At 49.0% G+C, this 21,226-nt stretch overlaps 1 protein-coding gene across 6 annotated transcripts in view; it reads left to right on the forward strand.

The window, feature by feature from the left end:
• Window positions 1-8,259: 8,259 nt before the first annotated feature.
• Window positions 8,260-21,226, forward strand: part of ANKRD13B (ankyrin repeat domain 13B) — a 362,818-nt gene continuing 349,851 nt past the window's right edge. For 2 of the 6 annotated variants that reach the window (XM_085649222.1, XM_085649223.1), the window contains exon 1: window positions 8,260-9,184. In XM_085649222.1, the coding sequence (XP_085505348.1) occupies window positions 9,077-9,184 (108 nt within the window). In that variant the 5' untranslated portion in view covers window positions 8,260-9,076. The remainder of the gene's footprint in view (window positions 9,185-21,226) is intronic. The other 4 variants (XM_085649225.1, XM_085649226.1, XM_085649224.1 and 1 more) reach the window with 3 other exon arrangements.

Consider the following 21,226-nt stretch of genomic DNA (forward strand, 5'->3'; position numbering starts at 1 on the left):
GTGGTCCGACCAGTCCACGGGGAGTATGTCGACGATCGTAATTGCATCTCGTTGAGCGATAATGGCATCCAAGGTAGCTCCTTTGTAGTGCGTTTCCTCTGTGCAGTGTTGGGCTAAATTGTGGTCTCAGAGAAGATTGGATAGCGTTTGAATAAGCGGGTTGTTTGTTTCATTCCACCGCAGGTTAAGATCACCAAGAATTAGGTTGTTGACGTCTCCGAGAGCACAGTGAGCAATCAGGTCAGATAAATGTTCCCCAAATGCAGAGGTGTTGCCTGGTAGATTAGGTGGCAGCATAGAGCTCCGTTGTCTTTAGTCTTTATGTTGGCTTTAAGACATTCAAAGGTGTTGTACTTGAATGAGTCTATTTCCATGATGGCGATGTTCTCTTTATGAATGATAGCTACCCCTCCCCCTCGTTGGTCTTTTCTGTCTTTGTTAATAACGGAAAAACCTGGGGGCACAAGCATGTCTAAGCATGGTGAGGAGCGCTCATTGAGCCAAGTCTCCGTGATGAACGCAATGTCCATTTCCTGCGAGAGGATGGCTTCTGCTAGGTCGGTTGCATGCATAGACGCCGATCTGCAGTTGATGAGAATGCAGTTGGTGGAAAGCTCTTTATTGCCGGGGTCCTTTCCCCATGGCGCCCTATGTAGGGTGGTTAGGAAGGGCGGCCTAGGGGTTTCGTGCAAGGATGGTCTCTTCGGAAACCTGTGATCACTTGGATCTTGGATTTTGGGGAGTCAGAGTGAGGTGTGTCGTATGAAGAGGCTAGATCGGCCGCCTCTTTGCCAGACATTGCGGCTTCGGTCCTAGAGGGTCTTGAAGTCATGGGCTCGATGTCGGTATTTATGCGTCTATGGACCCTAGTGGCGAGGGCTGTGTTTCCTAGAGTTCTCTGTGACAGGGCTTGAGTGTCCATTCTTGAGGGCCTTTGTAACCGTGCCACGGGGGTTGCTAAGGGCCTTGTAGGGCGCTTAGGGTCGTTGGGGTTGAATGGAGAGGGCACCCTGGGAGGGGATTGCTGGGGCCTTCGGGCCTTGTCGAGGTTGGTGAGGATTTCGTTCAAGCCCCGGGCTATCGCTTTTAGTTGGCTTTCTAGTGAAGCGAGACGCTGCACCATGAGGCCGTGGGCAGGGGTAAGGGTATTTTGGGGGGGTCGCCCTGTGTGGTGTAGGTCGTGTTTAGGTTATGTTGCCTATTATTACTTGTGTAGAACATGTTGTCTCCTTTTGGGACCCTGGGAGGGGGGGTGCGTTGGGTCATGCTGTGAAATCGACCTTCTGAGGTCTACCCTAGTACTAGTGACATTACGGGTCGAAGTCGGCAGAGCGGGGTAGTGGTGTAGAGGTGGGTGGATGAAATGAGGAAGTTGAGTTTGACGTTCCTCTGGGAGTAGGGGAACACATTTTGTGGAGGCGCTGGAGTGGGAGGTGACTCGAGGGAGGCGGGAAGAGGAGGCGTAGGGTGAGGTGGAAGTCGGCAGAACGGGGTCGGGGTGTTGAGGTGGGTGGATGACATGAGGAAGTTGAGTTTGACGTTCCTCTAGGAGTAGGAGAACACATTTTGTGGAGGCGCTGGAGTGGGAGGTGACTCGGGGGAGGCGTAGGGCGAGGTGGTGATAGTTTGTTTATCTAGGTGAGGTCGGTTATCTGTTGGTGGGAGTTGTGTCGTGAAGCGTCGAGACAAGTAAAGGAGAGCGGATCGGAGTGTGGGGAAAGGGAGTCGAAAGCCTCTAGGTTCTTGTTATTTGCCTGAATCAGGACAGTGCCGTTAGTGTAGATGGTCACAGATGTATTTCCACCCCTTGACGAGCGATTAGGGAGCGAAGTTGTTAGTTTGCAGCTATGTGAGGTAGTTGTGGTTTTAGAGATGTAGAGTTGTGATCTGAAAGTGGTGTTCCAGCCCTTTGGTCTATCAGTGTGAAAGATTAGGTCCATCTTAATCTGTCCTTTGGAGGGGCAGTGATATGTGTCCGAATTTCTTTGTGCTGGCTAATCAGTCTGTGCTTGAGATTTGTTCTCGCTTTAAGAGAGAGGTTGGGGGAAGCTAATAGGGAATGTGTTCGGTGGGTCGATATGTGTTGGTTGGAGTGGGTTGGCGTGTCCAGTGACATTGTGGGATTACTAAAAGAGTGGGGACCGTGCATCTGAAAGGGAGTCTAGGATAGTTGGTGCGTTTGGACAGAACAGCTGGGGGTGAATTAAAAAGTGTTGCCTAAAGTTGTGCCGGGGAGGATAAGGTTGAAACTGTATGGTCCCTTATTGCCCTGCCAGTGGAGATCAGGGGGAATTGACTTCGGGAGACCACCTTTTTGGGTACAGGCCTCCGGGTCTGGTGTGGGTTGGTCTGTGCCTCCTTAGTAAGGGTTCCTCGGCGTCTCGGGTTAGCCCAGACAGTCTTGCTTTTTCACCTAGTCACAGCTGTTTTCGGCGCGTGTAGCTTCTATCCCGTTAATCAGGGAGGGTTGGCTGAACAAGCTATGGTGGTGTTTGAACATCACCATACCTATATCACCATTATATGTTAGTTCGTATGTTAGTTTAATTTCATATATAGGCACTCTGCTCTGATTACGTAAACACCTAATTTTCCACTCTTTCTTACAAATATGTTAATCTGATCCTGCATCTACCACCACTATACCATAAGTGGAAGAGGGGAATTTAACAGGTAGTTACTCACTGACTGTGAATATGTTTATAACAGGAGTGCGTGGTATTATATCCAAACCATACACATACACTAACATGTATATTATTTTCTTTAACACGCAAGAATCACATAGAAAGATCCTGAAGCTTACCATTCATCCCTGAGTGACCTGTGGACGTGTGTCTTTTCTCTTCCTTGTTTTACCCTCTTCCCCCATCTCACCATTTCTGGCTTTGACATTGTTGGGTATTCTTGGTGGGTGAGGGAAGTTGGGACCTTGCTTCGAAACTTGCATCTCGCCCCTGCGGAAACCTCAGCTGAGAATTACAGTAGGTGTCCATTTGGAATCTTTTCCGCCAGCAGGAATTTCTCCCAGTTATCTTCTGGGTCCAGACTACTGGCCGCATGCTGTAAATGTGCTGCATAATAGTATAAGTCGAATCGCTGGCCCTCTAGGCCACCATCCTCCTACAATCATGTCATTGTTGACAGGGCCACTCTGCTATGGTTCCCCGCCCACAGAAGGGAAGTGAGAGTCATGTCCAATTGCCAAAAAACCTTTGCAGGAATAGGGCAAGGTGTGTTCTGTAACACATAAAGACATCTCAGGAGTAACACCATCTTTGCAATGGACAAGTGCTCCATTAGTGAAAGGGGGAGTGTATTCCAAAGAAGCACAGAGGATTTCACCACCTCCACTACCCTGCCAATATTAAGACGGAGTTGTTGATCATAGGTATTTGCAACCTAAATCCCTAAGTATCTGAAATGGGATGCCTCCCAATGCAGGCGTAAATTAGGTAATTGGTCTTCGAGGGATCTCGACCAACAAAACGAGTGGGAATATTAGTGACTTAGCCAGATTGAGCCTGAGGCCGGAAATCTTTCCAAAATCTTCCAATAACCGCAGCTATACCGGGACGGCAGTGTGTGAGGAGGGGAAATAGAATAGTGCGTCGTCCGCATAGAGCGATATGAGGTGGTGGGTGTCACCGGAACGTATGCTCCAGTCCTGCAGTTCGCGGTGCACCCTATTCGCCAACAGTTCCATTGCAAACTTGAACGGGAACGGAAAAAAAGGACAGCCCTGTCGAGTCCCACGACCCAATATCCATACCTCCAAGTGGTGTCGCCCCACACGGACCTGGACCCTCGGCTCGGTATAGACCAGGTGCACCCATCTAAAGAAACGGGGCCCGAAGCCCATGACCCGCAGTACCTTGAGCAGGTAGCCCCAGTCCACCATGTCGAACACTTTCTCCAAGTCAATGGCAACCAGCACCATTTCCACTTCCTGGTGTTGAGACTCATGTAGGATATGGAATAGCTGTCTGAGCTTCAGCCCAGTATTACTGCCTTGGATGAAACCACACTGGTCCTCATGTACCAGGTGTGGCATGTGTGCAGTCAACCGGGTGGCCAGCAACAAGGTGTAATAACCTATCCCCAGTATCTGCAATGCGTTGGCGGACAGAAAGTTCCATCCTACAAGATTCTGGACTGGTCTGCGCATTTAACATTTGCAATCTGGGCCCCACAAAACCTTATCTAAGGCCTGGTTGGTTTACGGGCGAGTGGAGTCGCTCTAATGAGATGAATGCTGTGGTGGTGTTCCTCTGTCCATCGCAGTCTCCATCCTCTCTGCACTACTTATTAAGTGTAGCACATCAACTCCTGATGCAACAGCTGTATCTTCTACACCGGTAGCCCTCCTATCGGCAGGCAGTATGCCACATCTTTTTTACTCCTCTCCCTAGACTCTCATTCCCACTGCAGTCCTACAGCCCCTATGCCCCAATCTCCTTTGTCCCCCTGTAAAATCCATCATAATCCTCTTCTTTAGGAGACTCCTTCTTTCTGTTAACAATGTCTCACATCTTCTGCATCCTCCTACTTAATTTTTGTCTTGATTTAAACTTTTCCTGATGGCTTCATCCTCTGAAATCTCCCCCTACTCAGCTATCTTTTGCCTCCCTGCTCACTGTCCTTTCATCCCTATTCCCTACGGTCCTCACACCCTCCATTTCTCTGCTCCCTTGTTGGGCGAGTCATTCTGTGGTGTCTCACTTTTCCTTTAGTCTCCTCTTGCAGACTACCTCCTCCTGCACCTTTAACCTGCACTCTTCCTCTTCCATCTCCCTTTCTCTGTTGGCACTCACTTTTTTCTTCCTGTCCTGCTGCCATGCAGTCCTCCGCTTCTTAAGCTATCTCTCTACTCATGTTGACCTTGACCTTTCTTTCTGTCCTGCTGCCCTGCAGTCCTCCACTTCTTAAGCTATCTCTCTACTCATGTTGACCTTGACCTTTCTTTCTGTCCTGCTGCCCTGCAGTCCTCCACTTCTTAAGCTATCTCTCTACTCATGTTGACCTTGACCTTTCTTTCTGTCCTGCTGCCCTGCAGTCCTCCACTTCTTAAGCTATCTCTCTACTCATGTTGACCTTGACCTTTCTTTCTGTCCTGCTGCCCTGCAGTCCTCCACTTCTTAAGCTATCTCTCTACTCATGTTGACCTTGACCTTTCTTTCTGTCCTGCTGCCCTGCAGTCCTCCACTTCTTAAGCTATCTCTCTACTCATGTTGACCTTGACCTTTCTTTCTGTCCTGCTGCCCTGCAGTCCTCCACTTCTTAAGCTATCTCTCTACTCGTGTTGACCTTAACCCTGGTTCTCCTCCTTTCACTCGTCTTCCTATTCCTACTTAATTATGTGTCCATTTCAATGGAAAATGCGCAATAGGGGTGCGGGTGAGAAGTACATGAGAGACCAACACAAAGCTCTTGGGTGTACATTTAGGGGAGCAGTAGGAAAGATCTTGAAACTACATGTACTCTCATGAAGTGCTTACCCAAAAAGTGATAACGTTCCCTTAAAATGGTCTGTGGAAGGGTAGATTCTAATCAGTGAGAGAGATGGTAAGGAGGTTATACTCCAGGGGAAGTAAAACGCATGATGGACAATCTGGGATCAGGAAAGCCAATAAGAAGCCAGGAAATGAGACTCACAATATAGCCAACCAATGGTATGCAATGGACGGGGTGTAAACCCCTGTAAGTTCTTGCACTGTCTGGTAGGCTCGGTCTACAAATATATTGCAACCTGTATAAGATAGGCTCCCAGCAGATTTTAGATTTTGTTATAAATTAATTGTACACATTTACATTTCTTTCAGGTTACGGGTGTCCTGGAGAGAAGACTTGTTTCTTGTTTAGCAGTCTGTCCCTCCACTCACTACACAGTATTGGAGGCCCTCTCTTTCCTTTTCAGCCTTAAGCAACTCAATGACAGCATTAACTGTTCAGGGGAGGTTTTTTTAACAAAAGGTATGGGATTTGTTTTGGTAAAATGAAGAAACCTTGGAAACGTTGTATCTGGTAAATCCTGTCCACTTCGCCTTCTGTGCAGGACCGTCAAAAAGAGTTCTGCAAGTGCCCCATCCCTCTCAGCTCCCTTAGCAAAGTATACTATTGGAATTGACAGCTCTGACATACAATTTACGAACTGAATCCTCACATAATCTCTCTACTCACTACCTTTTCAACACCCTCCTCTCTCACCTTCCCTTTTCTCTATCTGCTCCCTCCTCTCTCCTACCCTTGCTATTCATCTCTGCCTTTCTACCCCATATTCTTTCTCTCCGTTCCGCTACCTCACATTTTGTATGCACCCTCTTCTTGTCTCTGTTACTCTAAGCATCTTTCTGTATCTCTTTTTTCCTGCTTTCTCTATCCTATCTTCCTCTCTGATCCTCTTTTCTCTCTTTCACCATCTGTTGTTTTTCTCTCTCAGCTGGCTGACTATTGCTTCCTTTTCTCTTGTCTCACTGTTCATTCTAACCATTCCAACCATCTTATCTCACTTTCTGTATATATCTCTCTCTCATCCTTTCTCCACATCATTTCTATCTCTGTTCCACACTCTAGCAGTCTTGCTCCCTATCCGCTCTAAGTCTACGTTCAGCAAAAGAGCCCTCCTTTGGGCATTATTATTATGGCACGAGGCTAGAATTGTGACAGCTCGCCCCGAGGCCAGCAGTCATATTTTGTCTGGAGTTTATATGTTGGTCGCTATTTTCATTGTTAGGTAAGTTCAGCTGCATGTGAATGTTTGCTCCATACTCATAATTCATAGAACATAAACCTTCTACATAAGCCTTCGACTCCAGGAAGCCATCTAGTTTAGAAAACGTATACGTAAAAATGACCTTTTGTCCTGAATTTTGTCCTGTTGCCCTTTTCACAGTCTCTGTCCAGGCACTGGTGATGTGATCTCAGATCATTAGACCAGACGAGACCACGATGCACCTGTGACCGCAGGCTCGTCTTGCCACCAGGGGGCCTGTGACGCAGTAGTATTGCTTGTTATATATAACACAGAACATAACACCAAGTAGGTGTAAAGTCGTAACACTTTGCGTTTTCTAATAAGTTTGAACTAGGAGTGCTCTCAGGGAGTGTATTCCTTGGTCCTGACAAAAGCCACAGTGAAGGCTGGCTTGAAATATGGAGACCGTTTAGAAAGTAGGATCATTAAATCCAAACACGCTTTCTAAGGTTCTTCCCCGTTTTGATCATACTGTCTGGATGATGGAATAAAGCAAAGTTTTCCCACCAGACAGATATTTTTAACCTCCCAAAAAACTCCATCTCCTATCCCCCATCATTTTGTGAAGACTATACAGTGCTCCCGTGATGACGCATTCCACAAAGGGGTAACCCTGGTGGGTGAGGGTTATACACCAAAAAGCCTTGTGCGTTGTAGGGGATTGGCCTACATCGCTGAGTAGGGCTCCAATTTATTTATGTACTGGCAAATAAGGAGGAAGACCCCTCGTCTCACCCCTTCCCCTCCTCATAAACTGTCCAGATTCGCCTTCTTGCCAGGTGGTCACCCTAGACTGGAGCAGAGGCGCAACTAGAGGCAAATTTCGGGGGGGGGGGGGGAGGGGGGGGGCTGAGCAAAAATTTCGGGGGGGGCTGAACACACCTGCACCGTCCCGGAAGTCCCCCTGCTCCTCCTGTTACCTCCAACACTCCTCCTCCATGCCAGCCTCAACTAACTTGAGGTACCACAGCCCCAGCGCCCGCTCCTCTCCCTCTCTGATCTTCTCCCCTACAGGCTCTCATCTTCATTCTGTTATGCACTCCTCCTCCTCGCCCCCTCCTTCATCTGCAGCCCCCTTCCTGTCTTGTTCTTTACCCTGCTGTCTCCAGTTTACTCCTCTCCTGCCTTTCTTCTTTCTTTACCTGAGGGCTCCCTCTCTATTCTCACGCGGCTCCCCACGCCCCTCCCTTGTGCCGCTGCCCTTTGAAGTCCCCCTCGGAGGTCTCCTCCCCTTGGGTTGGCCCTCTATTCTGGCATCTCTCCACCTCGTGTTCACTTGTACCATAGCTGCCACGGTTTCAAATTGCTTATGTGTGACCTTTTCATTTCAGTGTAATTATGAGTGACATTCAGCGATTATGAGTGACACTTTCTCGCGAACGGTAAAATGCCACCCACACTCAGTAGAAGAATGTACCCCTGCAGTACACCCCGCCCCCTGTTATACAGTCTCTCTCCACTGTCTCTCACTTCCTCGTGAAGTCTACATCCGTGACGTAGCACGGGTGCCTTGGTCCCTAATGCAAGCAATCAGATTGGACTCCACGCCCTGTTTTGGTAGTAAAAACGCAGCCAGTAACTGGGGTGAGGTGGGCCGCTAACATACCTGGGGCTTGGTGCCACTACGCCTGCTGCTCTGTTGGAAGCTACGCCCCTGTTCCGAAACTATCCTTGCACACAAACAGCAGCCCGTGCGTCCCCTGGAGCTTGCCACCTCCCTCCGTTCCCCACTGTGGTCTCTTCCCAGCTCTCCTCCCAGTCTCTCCTTCCTGCAGCCGCCCTGCTCTAGTCTGTCACCTCTCTCCATCTTCCTCTCAGGTCAACCCCGTCCTTCGTGCAGCCTGCACCCACCCGTCCCCTGTGAGGTCGCCTCTTCTTTCCACCTTAGTTTCCCTCTCAGCCCCTGCAGACTTCCACCTCCCCTACTCCCTTTCACTCTCACCCTACCTCCTAGTCCATAGCTCCTTCCTCCGGCAGTCTCCTTCTTGGCGCTTCTCGTTCTTCGCGCACCTCTGCCCTGTAACCTTCCACCTCCCTGCACTCTCACTTCCAGCTCGCCTCCATCAGTCTTCCCCCCTCCCTCTGCCCAGCAGTGTCTCTTAGATCTACCCATTTCTCTCTAACGTGCAGTTTACCACTCACTCCCAGCTCTCCGCCCTCTCTCCTCTCTCTGCCTTCATTCTCCCCTCCCGTACCCTGCAGTCTCTGTCGCCGGTCTCCAGTCTCCTCCTCCCCGCAGCGCCCCCCCCCCCCCCCCGCCCTCCCCGTCAGCCGGATGGTTGTCTCCGGGGCTGGAGGAGGCGGGCCCGGCATGTTCCAGGGATGATGCTGGGCTCCGGGAAGGCTCCGGACAGCAGCAGGTTCCCGCTGCATCACCTGGTCTGGAGGAACCGACCCCTGGAGCTGGAGAAAGAGCTCAGCGCGCGGCAGGTGGGTGAGCGCGAGGGGAGGGCGGGGCGCGGCCATAAGGCATGTGTGTGTGGGGGGGGGGGGGTGGAGACGGGGGAATACTTGGGAGGGTGAGTGAAAGCAAATCTGGAGGGGCTGAGGGTGTGGGGGTAAAGGGATAAGAGGGTATGCGAAAAACTAGGGTGAGGGTAGAGGCGTGGTGTGTGGAGAGCATAGGTGTAAACGGCATTGATATGAAGGCATGGGCAGGAGGGGGAGGGGGGCAGAGCCTGGAGAATAAAGTCATGGGGCGAAAACGTTGACGGTGCTTCCGTGCCCATGGGTGGCGGTGAGGACGTGGGCATCAATGGCACGAACTGGGTGAGGCAGAGGCTGCAGCGGTTCCAAAGACATGTCTTGGTGCACATCTGGGCTGGATACACAGGGAGCAGGATAGTCACACCGAGCAGAGTGGCTGGTGTTAGAGCTCTGGGTGAGAGACTAGGCTCCCTGGGGCTGAGTGTCTGCTGTAGACCGGGCAAGATGAAAGACTGGCTTCCCCGGATGGGCGTGTCTGCCTAGATGAGAGAATGGTTTCCCGGATGGGTGGGTGTCTGCTGTAGGTCTGGCCAGATAAGAGACTAGGTTCATGGGTGCAGGTGTGTCTGCTGTATATCTGGCTAGATGAGAGACTAGGTTTTCTGGTGGCTGGGTGTGTCTGCTATGGCTCTGACAAGATGAGAGACTAGGTTCCCTGGTAGCTGTGTGTCTGCTGTGGATGTGCCTAGATAAAAGACTAGGTTCAGGGGTTGTCTTCTGTAGATCCGGCTAGATTAGATACTTGGTTCACGGTTGGGTGTCTGCTGTAGATCTGACTAGATGAGAGACTAAGTTCTCGGGTGGCTGGGTGGGGCTGCTATCGCTCTAGGTTCCCTGGTGGCTGTGTGTCTGCTGTGGATGTGCCTAGATAAAAGACTAGGTTCAGGGGTTGTCTTCTGTAGGTCTGGCTAGATGAGAGTTTAGGTTCAAGGTTGGGAGTTTTCTGTAGATCTGGCTAGATGAGAGACTAGATTCACGGGTGGGTGTGTCTGCTATCGATTTGGCTAGATAAAAGACTAGGTTTAGAGGTGGTCTTCTGTAGATCTGGCTAGATGAGATACTAGGTTCACGGTTGGGTGTCTGATGTAGATCTGGCTAGATGAGAGACTAGGTTCACGGGTTGGTGGGGTCTGCTATAGAGCTAGTCCATATGAGAAGCGGGGCGCAAAGTGAGATGGGTGCAGTGTAATTTGATGGTGTACACAAGGTCCTGCGTGCGCTGCTGCTGTGGCGGGGTGTCGCGTGGAACTGGGGTGTCTGAGACGCTGTGTGCACAGCCGGGCTGGGTGGGTGCCTGCGGTGGAGCTGGCCTGTCTGAGCGGCTGTGAACAGTCATAGGTGCGGTGTGGAGGTCCGCTTGGGCCTGGCATGGGATACGGATGGATGGGTGCAGAGAGAGCCCTCTGAACGCACGTGCGCAGGGGGTAGGCGGGGAGGGGGGGGGGGTGGAGTAGATCCGTCCGGTACTAAGGACCGGGCACACATCTAAGTTGGGATGGGATTTGGTGTTTAAAGGTCTTTGTGAGGGTCTGGCTGCCGAGCTGTGGTGTGTGAATGTAGACCGTAGAGCAGCTCATACGTGTGCGGCTCAGTGCATCTGTGGTGGGTTTGTGCGGGTGTGGCACTGGCGGGAATGATGGCTCGGTGCAAACTACAAAGCAAGGGTGCGCGGGAGTCTGGTGTGGAGCCTGCTTGTGTCCGCGGCTCCGTGCATCTTGGGGGATGCTTGCCTGGTACAGAGTTGGTCCGAGGGCCTTGGTGTGCAGCGGTAGTCTGTGTGGAGTGAGTGCCAGAGACGGGCATAGTGTGGTGCTGTGTGCAGACGTGTGCGCCCATGTGCAGCCGGCCTCTGTGAGGCCCTTCGTAAACAGCCTGGCTGATCGACTGGCGTAGACCTGCGGCAGGGTGTGCGCACCGCTGGTGTGGGAGGGTGGGAGCTTTAGCGGTGCTCTGCATAGGGTCTTCATGCACAGCTCAGGTGAGTGGGTATCAGATTCAGGCTTCTTTGTTCGGATCCTTAAATCCCATTCAGAGCCGGCGTGTGTCTGAGGCGGAGCGGCGCTGGGTTGGGACTCGGTGCAGTGTGCACACCTGCTGGCTGCTGCACGTGGGCGTCTGGTGTACAGCGGACTGCCTGACACGCTGGTGCACAGCTGGAATGGGCGTCTGCCATAGAAAAGCCTGCCACGCCTGTGCACAGCTGGGATGGATGGATGGGTGTCTGCCATAGAACAGCCTGACACGCTGGTGCACAGCTGGGATGACTGGATAGGTGTCTGCCATAGAACAGCCTGCCACGCCGGTGCACAGCTGGGATGGGTGGGTGTCTGCATAGAACAGCCTGCCACGCCGGTGCACAGCTGGGATGACTGGATAGGTGTCTGCCATAGAACAGCCTGCCACGCCGGTGCACAGCTGGGATGACTGGATATGTGTCTGCCATAGAACAGCCTGCCACGCCGGTGCACAGCTGGGATGGATGGGTGGGTGTCTGCCATAGAACAGCCTGCCACGCCGGTGCACAGCTGGGATGGCTGGATGGGTGTCTGCCACTGGTGCACAGTTGGAATGGATGGGTGTCTGCCATAGAACAGCCTGACACGCTGGTGCACAGCTGGGATGACTGGATAGGTGTCTGCCATAGAACAGCCTGCCACGCCGGTGCACAGCTGGGATGGCTGGATGGGTGTCTGCCGCAGAACAGTCTGGCACGCAGGGTGAACAGCTGAAGTGAGTGGGTGTCTGGTGTACAGCAGGCTGTGTGAATCACAGCTGAACTGGAGGGGGGGGGGGGGATCCGGTGTAGAGACAGTGAGACGTTGGGTCCACAGCTGGGGTCGTGTGGGTGTGTGTCTTGTGTAGACCAGTTTCAATGAGAGGCTGGGTGCACATCTAAGGTGGGTGTCTAGTGTAGAACAGTGTGTAAGGAAGGTTGGATGAACAGTTAGGCGGGTGTCTAGTGTAGAACAGTTTGAATGAGAGGTTGGGTGCACACCTGGGGTGGGTGGGTGTCTGGTGTAGAGCAGTTTGAAGGAGAGGTTGGGTGCACACCTGGGGTGGGTGGGTGTCTGGTGTAGAGCAGTTTGAAGGAGAGGTTGGGTGCACACCTGGGGTGGGTGGGTGTCTGGTGTAGAGCATTTTGAAGGAGAGGCTGGGTGCACACCTGAGGTGGGTGGGTGTCTGGTGTAGAGCAGTTTGAAGGAGAGGTTGGGTGCACACCTGGGGTGGCTGGGTGTCTAGTGTAGAACCGTTTGAATGAGAGGTTGGGTGCACACCTGGGGTGGGTGGGTGTCTGGTGTAGAGCAGTTTGAATGAGAGGTTGGGTGCACACATGGGGTGGGTGGGTGTCTGGTGTAGAGCAGTTTGAAGGAGAGGCTGGGTGCACACCTGGGGTGGGTGGGTGTCTGGTGTAGAGCAGTTTGAAGGAGAGGTTGGGTGCACACCTGGGGTGGGTGGGTGTCTGGTGTAGAGCAGTTTGAAGGAGAGGTTGGGTGCACACCTGGGGTGGGTGGGTGTCTGGTGTAGAGCAGTTTGAAGGAGAGGCTGGGTGCACACCTGGGGTGGGTGGGTGTCTGGTGTAGAGCAGTTTGAAGGAGAGGTTGGGTGCACACCTAGGGTGGGTGGTTGTTTGGTGTAGAGCAGTCTTGTTTGACAGGTGTCTGGTGTAGAGCAGTTTGAAGGAGAGGTTGGGTGCACACCTGGGGTGGGTGGGTGTCTGGTGTAGAGCAGTTTGAAGGAGAGGTTGGGTGCACACCTAGGGTGGGTGGTTGTTTGGTGTAGAGCAGTCTTGTTTGACAGGTGTCTAGTGTAGAGCAAGCTGGGTGCACAGCGGATGGGGGCGGTCTCTGGTGTAGTGCTGCCTGTATGAGAGGTTGGGTGCACACCTGGGGTGGGTGGGTGTCTGGTGTAGAGCAGTTTGAAGGAGAGGTTGGGTGCACACCTGGGGTGGGTGGGTGTCTGGTGTAGAGCAGTTTGAAGGAGAGGCTGGGTGCACACCTGGGGTGGCTGGGTGTCTAGTGTAGAACAGTTTGAATGAGAGGTTGGGTGCACACCTGGGGTGGGTGGGTGTCTGGTGTAGAGCAGTTTGAATGAGAGGTTGGGTGCACCCCTGGGGTGGGTGGGTGTCTGGTGTAGAGCAGTTTGAAGGAGAGGCTGGGTGCACACCTGGGGTGGGTGGGTGTCTGGTGTAGAGCAGTTTGAAGGAGAGGCTGGGTGCACACCTGGGGTGGGTGGGTGTCTGGTGTAGAGCTGCAGTTGAAGGAGAGTTTGGGTGCACACCTAGGGTGGGTGGTTCTTTGGTGTAGAGCAGTCTTGTTTGACAGGTGTCTAGTGTAGAGCAAGCTGGGTGCACAGCGGATGGGGGCGGTCTCTGGTGTAGTGCTGCCTGTATGAGAGGCTGGGTGCACAGCTGGTGTTTGGGTGTCTGGTGTAGTGCTGGGTGCATAGCTGGTGTGGGTGGTGCAGAGCTAGTGTCCGTGAGAGTCCTGGTTCCCAGTTATCATTTTACAGTTTTGGTGTCTCTGGATGTGTGTGAGGGGCAGATCGCCGCCAGGCAGGCGGTGAGGGGGCTGCTCCCCCGTTGGCATGTGGGGACAGCCGGCTGCTGGTTGGTTGCAGGGCGGGTCTCAGTGGTGAGTACCTCAGCGCTGAATATTGGGTCCCAACGCCGGAGGGCGCAAGACTGTACCTGCCTCACACACGTCTGTAAAAACAGTGTTTTCGTCACAATTAACTGACTAAAAAGTATTTTGAAAACGAAAAGCAGTTCCAAGCAATCAGTGAGGTAACACTGAACGATGGGACCCCTGCATGTGATGAGGGGCCCCTGATTCTCGCATGTCTCTCAAATATTCATCGACTTTGGGCTAAATGGAGCACGCTTGAAGTGTATGCGAGGAGAGGGGGTGAAAGGTTGGGGCTGAGGCTCCCTTACATTATTCAGTGTACAGACTTCACGTAGATGAAAGGCATAACTAGTCGTGCCCATGTGATCCTATATCTGCATACACCTCTCTTGTGACCGCAGGAGCCTGCGTAACGTCCCTGCCAGCAATCTATGAAACTTTGAGAAAAGTTCAAACACAACAGTATCAACAAACATATATTTTTTGCCTACTTGTCTTACTGAATGTACGTTTTGTGATGTTTAGCGGCCGGAGGCTTAGAACCAGGAACAAGCTACCCGACCCGCCACTGCCTTCTCGCGCCCCACCCGGCATCCCCACCCGGCATCCCCACGCTGCCGCGAGACCGCGAGCCCGCCCTCCCAGCAGCCCCCGCCCTCGCGGCCAGGTTCATCTATGGTATAAATACTTTATTATCTGTCTCCGTGGGGCTCGGGGACTGCAGAGGGATTAAAAGGTTTGAGCTGTGCTGTAATGGCCGCCATGTCCGAGGGGCTCTTATCTCTCCTCCCGGATGGAGAGATCACCTCTTTATCTGCATCGAGGGAGAGACAGTTCCGAGGGTGGCTGCAGCCTGCAGCCTCTGCATAGTGCCGCAGTCTGCTGTGCATGGACTTGTCTTCCGGGCGCACTCAAGTTATTTCCCTAAATGCAATAGGTGCGCTTGGAGATGGAGTTTTGCGATATCCATGTTGCTACAGGTTTTTTCACAAACAATTCTTAAGGATGGGTGCTTATGGATCTAATGGCCGTTCACACTGCAACCCCATTATCAGGTGTAACTGGAATTATGTGGCATGGTTGAGTAAATAATGCGGCAGGAACAGGCAAATTATGCTATGAAATACTACACACATTTTGTGATAGTATTCCTTCCTTATTTTGCCATTTTCACATACCTGTGCAAAAGTTTCACCTCAAACCCAGATCAGCCCCTAAATGCAGCAATAAGCAACAGAAAGAGGACCAGTCAGCATTTGCCACAGGCCTCCCTGTGCTCAGCAACACAAGCAGCCACGATTTTAGTACATTTTAATCCGTCGGAACCTGCTAATATCTGCAAATTATGCAGCAGATGAATTATACGGTAAATGCAGCCAATCCATAATTATTGAGAAAACAGGTCAGTATGATTCCAGTCGCCCTGACCATTATGGAGACACCACTACATCGACGTATGCCACTGCATACAATTCACAGCATCTATATATACTACATAGCGATGGCTACATTCACACTGTAAATCCTAGGGAGCTAGCTAAAGTTTGGGTCATACTAGGCAGATATAGGGTAAGATTTAAGAGTGGATTTATTGTTAGGGCTAGGGGAAGGATTGGAGGAGGATTGCAGCGTATTATTAGAACTTTAGGTTAGGGGTACGGTAAGGGTTGTGGTTAGTGTTAGACTGAGGGTTAGATTTAAGCTTAGGGATAGCGTTGAGATTTAGGGTAAGATTAGGGCTAGGCTTAACTTTTGTTTAGCAGTTTTTATATAGCGCAAACTTGGCTAAAGGGCGATAGAGAGCTTTAGATGAGCACCAGATTATATCATCCTAGGGGGAGATATAAACTTTAATTTTAGGATTAGGCTAGAAGCAGCATATGTTTAGCGTAAGCAATAAGGTTAAGGTTAGGGTTATATCTAGCGTTAATGTCAGTTTTAGGGTTAGGTTTATTCTGATGCTGAGTGTATGTTTTAGGGTTTAGGTAAGTGTTATGATTATCCTTAGTGATAAGATAAAAGGTGGGTAAGTGTTAGGAAGAAGGGGACGGCTAGGCTTAGAGTTAGGATCATTGTACTTATGCAGACCATGCAGTGGTGTGGATGTGGAACATTGCATCATATAAACATGCGGTTGATTTATGAGTAGTTCGCTGTGAAGGTCCTGTGCAGTGGTAGAATCGTTGTAGCGACATTTGACGCAGTAAGAAGCACCCCAGAATGACTCTGGGAACACCCAGCAGAGACACGGCTCCTAAGGAGACTGGGAGATATGTTGGAGGTGGGGGGATTGAAAAGTATCTCTTCTGCATCCTAAGTAAATCCTATAATCAGATTTCCCAACATTAGAAAGTTTTCAAGATTTAACTTTTGAGCCAAAAAAGGCAAAATTGAAGTTCTCTTTGAAAAGCACCGGGCAAGGCCGAATGTTTGACTAAAAAAGAGGAAAACACACTTTGAAGTTAATCCTTTTATGGGCCTAATCTTCTTCGACAAGCAAATTTATACACGTCTTCTCTTCTTCAGCTAAGTTTGCTAGGTTTGTCGAAGAAGACAATAGATGTGTATGATTGTTTGTCAATGAATCAGAGAACTGTGAGAGCCGCAGCAGTGGCCTTTCGCTGCACTCCTTTACAATGGAATGCCCTTAAATTGTAATCCGTCTCTATCGGAATATTAGATGTTTGAGTGATAGGTCAATTTGGGACTAATGACCTGTAATTATATTTTGTTTTGACCATGTATGCAAATGCCAGTTTAGGCTATTGCATAATATGTATTTTGCATTGTAATGTGACTTGTAGGACTGCTGTAATTTGTGCAGTTAGCTACTTCTGCCCATTTCTTTTGTCACAACCCAATCACCTATTATTTGGCCCAGTAGTAATTTAATAATTATTCCCCCTTGGTGCCAGAATTTCCCCTCAGAATCTTTGCACAAGGCCCAGAAGTTGACATGGTGTGAATGTGTGCGTGCAAGAAGATGCTCAGGTTTGCCTCAGTGCGGGATGCCTCCAGGGTTGCCATTGAAGGATCTCCTGATATCACCTGTAAATGTGCTACCTATACCAATCTTTTCCGCTTTCCTCTTCATTTTTTATTCCCGCTTCCCCTCACCAATATTGCGCCAGCTGCCTCAGTCCCAGCCTGCCACCTAAGACCAGTGAGTCAAAGCCCATTTTCACTTTCTTAGTGTGATATTAGTTTTTTAGGAAGGACCATTTCATCCAGTTTATCCTCAAGGCTTCCTATGTCCCAGATCACTTTTCTCCCCTCTTTTTCTAGCTCCGGGTCTTTCTTTTTCACCTCCCTCCATTGAGGCAACTTTATGGTTTGTGTAATTCTCTTTACAAATAAGTAACCTAACCGAACCCTTACCTAACTTAACGTAACTTAAACTATGTGAATAGTCTCACATTTTTTGTGTGCTCTTTGACGCTAGTGTGGCAGTGCGAACGCTTTTTGTTTTTGAAATTTATTTTGATTCTGTTCCACTACAACAAACAAGTGGCACAATGCGCATGTGACCGAATACAGCGCGTCTCCGATTGGCAGTGTGAGCACTTGTAAGATAACAATGTGGCCTGAAACCCCCACCCACAAATCCATTGCTCAAGATATCACTCATGACGTAACAATTGTGGACATTCCATCTCCCACTGGGATTCCTCAATTGTTGCCCCTTTATGGTACGGAAGTTGGTTGCTGGACCATTATAGATTTGAACCCATTTCTTGGCACTAAGGTGACGTCAGTGACGGTGCTTTGGCAGTGTGATGTAATCAGCGGTACTTAGCCAGGGGAGTTAAAATTGTATAGCTGCTTTTAGAGTTTCATCAAAAACTAAAAACCCTGCATTTCTTGGATATCTTCGGCCGATTTTTTGTAATCCGGCTACTACTTGATGCTGTATGACTCTGAACAGTTTTTCTTCCCTATGTATAGACAGATCCAATTTTCACTGTAGGTTTTTTGTCTGTAGTTACCTTTTGTTTCTTCATGTCATTGCTCTTCGCTATAAGGCCTTTGAGCTTATGTGGGATTCTAGTCAATGTTTAATTGAAATAAAATACACTGTTGCATTCATAGACCTGCCTGTAACCAAAGATGAAAGTTCCCTTTACAAACAAGACTTCCTTTGAAACTCTTCTGAAAAAGTGCCTAGGGACCCCTCATTACAGTATTTGTGTGAATGAAATTAAAAGCGTCGCACTAGGGGCATACATCTGGTACAGTGACACAAAATCCTACTCTTCCGGGGTTGTATCACATAAAGTGAGCGCTGTGAATGGTTAGTCTACGGCGGCGTGTCACATAAAGCAAGCACTGGGAGAACTAAGCTTAGACTCCGCCTCTGCCACAGTTTTGGGCTGGCTAGCTTCCTAAATCTTTGATTTGGGCTGGCTAGCGTCCTAAATCGTTGACTAGTTGGAGCAGCAATATTTTACCACTTTAGATAGTGCTTAATTGCTGCTTGTCATATGAACTAAGTACGAGTTGCTTTTGGCTTTAAATGTAGCAGCATTTGTTGACATATCTAAAGTAAACAACTGAACATAAAACAATAACATACACAAAGCAACATAACAACACAATCAAAGCAGAAGTGGGCACATCACTTCAAAATCAGAGTATGATAAAGCACATGAAAAGCACATTGCAATAATGTAGCACAACAAAACATAACAGCACATAAAACAACTGAAAACTACTGAACAAATCACCACCACAACCAAATGTCCTACAAAAAATGTGCAAAAACGTTCTTGTCACATATTACCACCTCCAGAATCCTGTTTTCGTAAGACGGAGGTAAAGGGTGTTGAAGCAAGCACTGCTTAACCTGCCACCAAAAACATAAAACAGCATCAGTCAAAAATGTTTTGTGAACTGGCCTCTTGTGTCAACATGAATCATCCACCATTTCTATAAAATATTAGCACATTTATGCCCATGGGGGTGGGGAGGGTGAACATTTGTAGCAAAGAGAAAAAGTTCCTTACCAGTTACACCATTTCTACTTTTGTTTCTGGAAGCAGCTAATCCCATTTGCACCACTTCTAGAAAGTATCATTTCCCAAGGTCTCGCAACTGTTGGGCAAATCCATTCTGCCTTTTCTCTGAAACTGTGATAAATGATTACACTTCCGTAAGTCTTTCTTTAAAATATAAGGTATTCATTTTAAAATGAAGCAGAGGACAATAGCCAGCATATGTATCAGATAAACCATTTTTTCCCTTTTTCTTTAAAACAACCACCTTCCATCAAGGTCCAAGTTAACCTATTCGCCGAGGGTCTTATTATCAAGCGTTGATCTGTAATTTGCACTCACAAATAGGGAATCCTTGAGTTAGGTGACTTGAAGCAGTAGCATATGCGGTTACTCTGATGCAAAAGATTGATTTTGCAAACTCCAGCAATCACCCACAGATGTACAAGTTTGTACATATTTGCAGACATTTTGTAGGTATTTATGCGCTCTGAAACGCTGCTCATGTGAAAGTCAGTAAGTATTAGTAGCCTATTTAGGGTGGGAAAGCCACGACAGCATCTCCAGATTTCATGGGGCTGTTGGCGATGACATTGACCACAGAGACAATACTTTCCCTGGAAAAATAGTGAGATGTTCCAGCGCACATCTCAATGCCATTGACTCATGCAGAATATTCCACTTGGTGGAATTCCACATGAGAAACCTTTCTAAATTGGAAACCTCCGACTATATGAGATTTCTAGGAATACTGGCAGTGGCATCCTCCCTACCCCCGCCAGCAGACCAAAACTCGATAATAAAACAATAATAACCAGGTTTATAATAGTTTTCTTTTTACCACGAACATGTCATGGGGCGGGGCCAGCTGATGACAGGCTGGAGGGGGAGTGTTGGGCACTGCTCAGTGTGCATGTTGGTTTGACCAGTGGGCATGCCAGGTTGGAGACAGCATAGCACAGGCTCCCAGTCTCTCTGGGAGCTCAAATTGAGGGCATTCGGGCCAATCCTGATGCTGCTTTCATGCATGAGAGCAGCGTCAGGATTGGCCGCAGGGGAGTTTGGCAGCCTACGCAGTGCAGCAGAAGAGTGCTGAGTCGGCGATGCTGCCACTCTGCCCTGACACCAGCCGCCACTGAGTACTGGTGCTGGTTTGTGAATCTCTTAAAAGTTGGACGTCTTTTTGAAACACAAGAGTAACACGTGAAATTGGATTTCAGAGTTCTTTGGGAATAAGATCCTACATGGCATGCAAATTTAGCCAGCATGGGCCCAGGCAGTTCTAAGAAACTATGGACAAATCATGGCCTACTGCAGCTAGGACTGAGAAGCACATGTCCCCCCAGCTGAATTCCAGAATTTCTGTACCAAGTTTCATGGAATTTGGCATAGTGCGTATTAGCTGCTGGCGAATGTTTGCGTGTCAAAATATTATTGAATACTGGTAAAGTCTATGAAAACCACGGAGGATGTGAATAAATATTTTAAATGGAGGGACTTATTGAATATAAATGGCAGACCTTTAGAATGCAAATACAAAATACCACCCATGTATTTGCAAGCGTAGATCAATGTTTTCTTTCTCAGAATCAATAGAGACTCTGTTAATGGTTAAATGTTTGCTCATGTTTTATACAGCAGCCTCCAAGTGTGCTTATAAAGTATTTATTTCTTGTCTTTATATTGTGCCGCACTGGGTAACGCTTGCTTACGGCGTATTGTACACATCAGATCTTGGCTTTGAGTGATATTTGCAGCTTTTGGATTTCTTGAACCCTGCAAGTCTATGCTGATGCAAAGGTTAAGGCGCCATTTCTATGAAAATGATGACATCCCAGCCAGCCTGCGCTAATTACATATCACTACATACATATAGTTGTAGTCTGAAATATCATGCACTGAATATCGCATTACAGGAATATCATGACCACAATATTGAAGAGGTAAGTGCATATGGGTAAGTATGGATTTCCTATTGACAACTCCACATCTATGTACCTAAAAGATACATAAATCATCAAGGTACATTTAAGTGAGTAAAGTATAGAAAATCTATACTTACCTATATATACGTATCTGTCGATATGTTGATCCTCACAATACTCTTGCATCTCAATATTCAGTACACAATATTCTGTACATGCATACTACATACACAATGCAAGCGCCTGTCTCCCCATTCGCCGTGCTTCAGAGATTAAACAGGAAATGAAGATGCCAGGAGAATTCTGGTAGTCCATCCGCCACATGATGGGTTCAGCCTTAGTTTTTATGCCTTAGGAAACAGCAGCATCAACATCTGGAGTCCAGTTCCCTTGCAGCGGCTAGGAGCTCATTGTGCCTAAAGGAAATCCTTACACCTAAACATG

The sequence above is a fragment of the Triturus cristatus genome, chromosome 3_2 (assembly GCF_964204655.1).
Source record: "Triturus cristatus chromosome 3_2, aTriCri1.1, whole genome shotgun sequence".
In the NCBI taxonomy this organism is placed as follows: domain Eukaryota; kingdom Metazoa; phylum Chordata; class Amphibia; order Caudata; family Salamandridae; genus Triturus; species Triturus cristatus.